The sequence below is a fragment of the Molossus molossus genome, unplaced genomic scaffold (genome assembly GCF_014108415.1).
Source record: "Molossus molossus isolate mMolMol1 unplaced genomic scaffold, mMolMol1.p scaffold_m16_p_19, whole genome shotgun sequence".
Lineage (NCBI taxonomy): Eukaryota > Metazoa > Chordata > Mammalia > Chiroptera > Molossidae > Molossus > Molossus molossus.
Window position 1 is genome coordinate 55,830,730 of NW_023425354.1, and position 6,533 is coordinate 55,837,262.

Sequence of the window (6,533 nt, forward strand, 5' to 3'; positions counted from 1 at the left end):
GATTTTGCATCTGGTATGATGCTTGAGACCACTGGATGTGGTGCACAACCAGAAGAACTAGGGGGATACTTGGCTGCACCATGGCATGGACCTCTCCCAGCTTTTCTTTAGCTGCCTCTTGCTTCAGTTAGCTTCTCTGTTCTCTCTTACCTACTAGTGTTTACAAAATACTGTTGCTGTATTTGGTGGATGCAATATGAAGGGTGTTTTGCATCCAGAGGTGATGAATTGAGAGGAAGAAAAAACTTGGAACTACCTGACAAGGTGATTAATTGTGGTTCTGCAGTGGAAGCAGTGATAACTCCCTTAGATCAAATAGCAGTGATATGGTTATTTTTCTGCAGGTAGGAGAAAGTATGGGAGGTTAGGATAGAGACAGAAAAATGCCCTGGGTGTAACTGAAAGGTAGATTTGGCTGCCAACCACAAGACAAAAGCCAAACGTGTGAGACAGGTGCAGGTGGAAAAGGAAAGAGGTTTATTCAGGTACAGCAACCTGGCAGAGTGGTTGATTCTCATATCAAAGATGATGTCCCCTTCCTGCTCAAGTGTGTTCTTGTAGAAATAGGGAGAAAAGAGCTTTTTTTTTTTTTTTTTTACATGTAATTATCTTTCTAGTTTTTGGCATGCTTGGGCCCTATCCATTAATCTTTCTAGGCTTTAGTACACTCAGTGCAAGAACCTTCCTCTGCCCTACCTTGGCCAATGTTGGAGACTCCACACTGCTCCCTGACTATCTATGGTATCAAGGTCAATGTGTGTGTGTTGGGAGGTGGAAGGATGTGCTGCAAAACCTGTCATCAAAATGCCTGGAGATGCAGGAGTCCTTAGCTTGCCTCCCCAAACTAAACACAGCACCCATACATCTAAAGGGGGTGGTTGGAGCCCACTTGCTCCCTGGATCCTTGCCAGTCTTCCCCCAGAACTGGCCAGCTGCCTGCACTCATCCTGCTACAGCTGACTGTCTACAGCATTATAAGTAGCTAGTGAAATCTAGAGAAAACAGGGAACACTCATGCCCAAACGATGAGCTACTGAGGTCCCTTATCTTGGCTAAAATTTGTATCAAGACCCAACTCTTACTGAAAACAATGTAGAATGTGAGCCTCCATATCATCCTCACCCAAGTAGGTGATACATAAAGAAAAGGACAGTTAGATAGGGAACCTCAGCTACAAACACCAGTACATGCATTAAGAACAACTAGCCAACTTGGCTGGTTTGCCCCAATGATTAGAGCATCACCCTGTGAACCAGAGAGTCCCGGGTTCGGTTCCCACTAAGGACATGTACCTCAATTGCAGATTGTCCCCAGTCCCATTTGGGTCATGTGGGTGGCAACCACTAGAAGTGTCTCTCATGCATTGATGTGTTTCTCTCTCTCTTTCCCTCTCTCTCCCTCTCGCTCTATCTGAAGATAAATGCAAACGTCCTCGGGTGAGGATAAAAAATAATAAAAATAAAATAAATATTTATTTATTAATTTGCTTTAAAAAATATATGTGCCCATCTCATGCAACTATAGTAGATTTTTCAATGAAAAGTAATGTAGTTTTCAAAATAAAAATTTCATTAGAAGAATGGCACTCTTTTATATTTTTTCAAATCTTTAAAATATCTGGTTTAACAGAACATATTCTCATATATGCTTCTGCATTCTGTAGTGATATCTTATTTTGGTTTAAAGTATATGAAGAAAATATACCTTTATACAAATATGTAATAAGAATTGGGAGAATGTTTTAATAGTCTTTTCAATTAATTATGGATATTTCTCTTTTATACAATATCAAACTTGAGAAATGGTAGTTTCTTTTTTAAAATTTTATCCTCACCTGAGAATATTTTCCCAATTATCTTCAGGCAGGGTGGGAGAGAGGGAGGAAGGGAGGGAGAGAGAGAAGGAAAATAGGAGGGAGAGAGAGAGAGAGAGAGAGAGAGAGAGAGAGAGAGAAACATTGGTGTGAGAGTGACACATCAACTCATTTCCTCCTGCATGACCCCGAACAGGGCTGGAGACCAAACCACAACCGACATACATGCCATTGACTTAATTCAATCCATGACTCTTTGGTCTATGGGTCGACACTCTAACTGCTGAGCCAAAGCAGCCAGGGCAAAAAATGGTAGTTTCTTAAAGGCAGTTGTAATGTGAAATCTGATACCATATCATTGGGTATGGTAACCTTTTATCTTTTTGACATTAAATTTTTTTAGTCTAGTTTGCATTTGGGGAAGCTATTGAGCTCACTATGGCAGATACAACTTTTCCAAACTTTTAATTTTTTAAAAAACAAACATTATAATCAGCAACAATTATCATCAGTTATTTTCCTAATAGGGATAGGCTTACTTCATTCATTTTTTTCAAAAAATGTCTGGCAAATACTGAAGTCTAAATAATAATTGTTTATCAGTCAATTGTTCTTTCAACTAAAAACAGCCCCTGGAGCAGCACACAAAGGTGCTACTGAAGCTAGAGTGGCAGAGCCCAGGGACCTTGATTAAGCTGCCACTGAAGCCATGGGGGCTGCTGCTTTGGCTTCTGTGGTGGACTTGCTAGACATGGTTTCTGAGGATCAGAGGCTGAAGAAAGCTTGAGAGGCTGAGAGGTAGAGCCGAGAGGAGGAGAAGTATGAGATGTGCTTCCAGCAGCCAGTGGTACAGGGAGGAGTAGGCTGGGCTCCATCCTGGAAGGTAACCTTGAGCTTCTGGGTGGCCACTTCTAAACCCACTGAACCCACTTCTGAACCCACTTCTGAACCCACTTCTAAATGTGTCTACAAGTGAAAATGTCACACCATTCTGCCCGAGCTAAGCCTTCCAACCCTAGTGACGCCTGAATCTTTGACATAGATACTGAAGGCAAGTGAGTTGGTCAGATTGTCTTAGAATTGTTTTCAGGTAGTGTACCCAAAACTTGGGAAAATTTTGTGCATTATGTACAGGAGGAAAAGGCATTGGATCTATCACTGGAAAACTTTTTTTTTTTAATCTTTATTGTTAAATGTACTACAGATGTTCCTAATTTCCCCCCCATTCACCCCCTCCTCCCCACTCCCACCCTCCTCCTGCCTTTTCCCACACTATTGTCTGTGTCCATTGCTTATGCATATAAGTTCTTTGGTTTATTTCTTGCTTGACCCCGACCAACCCATTTCCCTTTCTCTTTGAGGTTTCTCAGTCTAGCAATGAATTTGTACTTCTTAATCCCTTCACCTTTTTCACTCATTCCAACAAACCCCCTCCCATCTGGCAACCAACAAAATGTTCTTTGCATCTATGAGAATGTTTCTGTTCTGCTTGTTCATTTTATTTGTAGATTCCATTGTCGATAGATATGTATTCATTGCCATTTTGTTTGTTCATATATTTTATTTTTTTCTTCAAAAAGACCCTTCATCATTTCATATAATAACAATTTGGTGGTGATAAACTCCTTCAACTTTTTCTTGTCTGGGAAACTCTTTATATGGCCATTGATTCTAAATGACAGCTTTGCAGGATAGAGTAATCTTGGTTGTAGGTTTTTGCTTTTCATCACTCTGAATATTTCTTGCCACTCCCTTCTGGCCTGCAAAGTTTCTTTTGAGAAATCAGCTGACAGCCTTATGGGAACTCCCTTGTAGGTAACTAGCTGCCTTTCTCTTGCTGCTTTTAAGATTCTCTCTTTGTCTTGAACCTTTTGCATTTTGATGATGATGTGTCTTGGTGTGGGCCTCTTGGGGTTCATCTTGTTTGGGACTCTCTGTGCTTCCTGAACTTGTATGTCTGTTTCCTTCACCAAGTTAGGAAAGTTTTCTGCCACTATTGTTTCAAACAGGTTTTCAATTTCTTGTTCTCTGTCTTCTCCTTCTGGCACCCCCCAAGATGTGAATGTTGGCATGCTTGAAGTTGTCTCAGAGGCTCCTTACACTATCCTCATTTTTTGAATTCTTTTTGCTTTTCTGATTTTTTTTTTTTTTTTTTTTTTGCTTCCTTGATCCAACAGTGGACCAAGCAAACGGGAGGCCGAAAGCAGAGAGAGGAAGGAGCCTAGGAAGAAGCTGGGCCCAGGAGTTCACCAATGCTTAGGAAAGACCCTAGGTCCATCACCACACCTGAAAAACTAACCCCAGCCCCAGGATTTAGAAACAAGTGGTTTCTCACAAACAGCAGGGAGGACAGGGAATCAGGCCCCAAGACTCAGGAGCAGCCAGATATGGAGGCAGGCTGCCAGGGCCAGGAGCATGGGCTGGGGTATGAGGTGGGACTGGTGTGGGCCCTCCCTGTGCTGCTCCATGGCCTCGTTGTCAGGAAGATCCACCCCACACACACTGCACTGCTCCGCGATGGCCTGGCTCTCCGACTTCATGCCCACAGCCAGCTCACCCAGCTTGCTGAACAGCTCCCTCTGGATGAAGCCCTGTGGCAGAAGACCCCCATAGGTGCTGAAGTCCATGGAGACAGCTAGAGCAGGCTGCACAGGGAGGCCGAAGGACATTGACGATGGCATGTTCTGCACAGTCTCAGCCTTGTGGTTGGGCAGCACAGAGTACATACCCAGATGTTTCTCCGCTGTGGGCGCCAGGTGCTCTGGTGAGCCTGGGGGACCCTGGCCAGCCTTGGCAGGGGTTGGCAGCTGCTCAGTGCTCTCCTCACACCCATAGTGCAGCTCCCTCGCACTGGTAATCACACTGCTCCGAGTTGGGGTCCCGGGCCCCTCTTTGCCCCTTCGTCGACCTTGTCCCCCAGGCCACCTGAAATGCTGGACTCGGCTGGCCCAGGGCTGTCCTGGCTGGGCACCTCTTCCACCTGCATCATCTCTGTCTTCACCTCGGCCATCCCAGGGAGTCTCCCACCCACAGCGAGTTGGCTCCTCAGGCCCTGCAGATGGCTGAAGAGTTCCCTGCAGGAGAGCCTGTCCTATGGTCATCAAACTGTCCACTGAAGCCTTGGTGGGACTCATTGCTGAAAGACCAAATGAGGTGGAGACTGATGGGCTCTGGTCCGCCAGGGGCCCGGGCAGGCTCTGCGCAGCCACACTGGTGTACCCACTCTCCTCGCTGGAATGCTTCGAGATGAAGATGTTCTTGAGGTACCGAGCCTTCTGGTCCTCTTCCTCCTCCACCCCACCATCCGCCATGGTGGCCTCCGTGTCATTGTCATCTGTGGCCTGGATGGTCTCCAGGATCTTCAGGCACTGCTCCTCCAGGTACTCAATCTCCAAGATCTCGGCCGCATACAGCAGGTCATCCAGGTCCTCTGCCTTGGCTTGCAGCGTGGCCGTGTACGCATACTCCAGGATCTGCTGGAAAGTCTTTGGCAAGAGGAAGTCCAGAGTACAGTGCCGGCTGTTGCGGAGGAAGAGGATCTCAAACATCTTGCTGGTGCAGGCCAGCACAGTCCTGTGGGCGTGGAACTCCTGGCTGTCCACCATGATGACCACATCACACAGCGTCCTGGTCAGCTGCATCTGGTTGGCCTTGCACAGCAGCCTCCTGGGGTGGCTGGGGTTCTGCAGCTGGATCATGCCCATCTTCGTCACATCCATGGTGCTCTCCACAGCTTAGGCATGAGGCTCTCTTTCCTTCCAGGCTCAACGTGGTGGGGCAGGGTGGGTTTCCTAGGCCAGTGGAGAGGGCTAGAGGGGAGAAAGGGGTAAGAGGTATAAGAGATAACAGAACAAAGGGTATATTAGTCAGTGTCTCTAAAAGTAAGAATTCAAACAATACAATGCAGCACTGCACACTCATTGAATCAGCAAGAGACTCCTGGAGATTTTAATGGGGAGAAGAGGGCTTCCTAGAAATCTAAGAGTCTGCCTTTACAAACTCACGCATGAGAACAAAGACAAATTTCTGCCATAACATATGCCTAATTCACTGTTAGATGAAGTAAAATAAATTTACGGCAGGGCCGTCTGAGTTCTGGTCCTTCTGTGTGTCTAAGAGCGAACTGTGGGCAACTCTAACGTGTCATGAGCAGGTGCTCAGAACTGACTGAAAATCAGTGAGACCTGAACCCCTTCCTTTCCTCAATTTAAGCCCTCAATTTCACTCTCAACACCCTGTGCAGCTAACTTCATCTTCAAAACATTTTTTTAAAACCCTGCTTCCCTGTGGTAGCCCCAAGAGGAAGGTCAACCCCAGCAGGGGCTAGCAGCCAGCAGTCTGGCCCACAGAACTCTATGGGCAAGGGCTCTCCTCCTTCAGGCCCATCCTCCCACCATCAGCCCATGTCTTCCTGGGCCTCTGTCTTTCTACTCTTCTCAGGGTTGCAAAGGACGGACAGACAGAACCTGATCCCCTTTGTAGGTACTAACAGGAACACACACATATGACCCACACACTAGCTTGGGTCACTTTCACCCACTGATGCCTCAAAATTATTTTGTACGTCATCCAAAATCTGAACTGTGTGTGTGCACACATGTGCATGCACACCAACCACAGAGGGAGAGCTAACACATGGGCACACCTCTGTGACATGACATCACTTGGCCTCTCTCTGAGTCAGGTTCCTCTCTGAGCAACATGGACAGGGATCTAATCT

At 46.2% G+C, this 6,533-nt stretch overlaps 1 protein-coding gene across 1 annotated transcript; it reads right to left on the reverse strand.

Annotated features, from left to right (window-relative positions):
• Positions 1 to 4,170: 4,170 nt before the first annotated feature.
• LOC118634909 (zinc finger and BTB domain-containing protein 16-like) lies at positions 4,171 to 5,618 on the reverse strand. The gene is given in 3 exon segments (XM_036269717.1): positions 4,171 to 4,715; positions 4,718 to 4,839; positions 4,841 to 5,618. Coding segments are annotated over 3 exon segments (1,359 nt in total). The 5' UTR covers positions 5,533 to 5,618.
• Between the last annotated feature and the right edge of the window lie 915 nt (positions 5,619 to 6,533).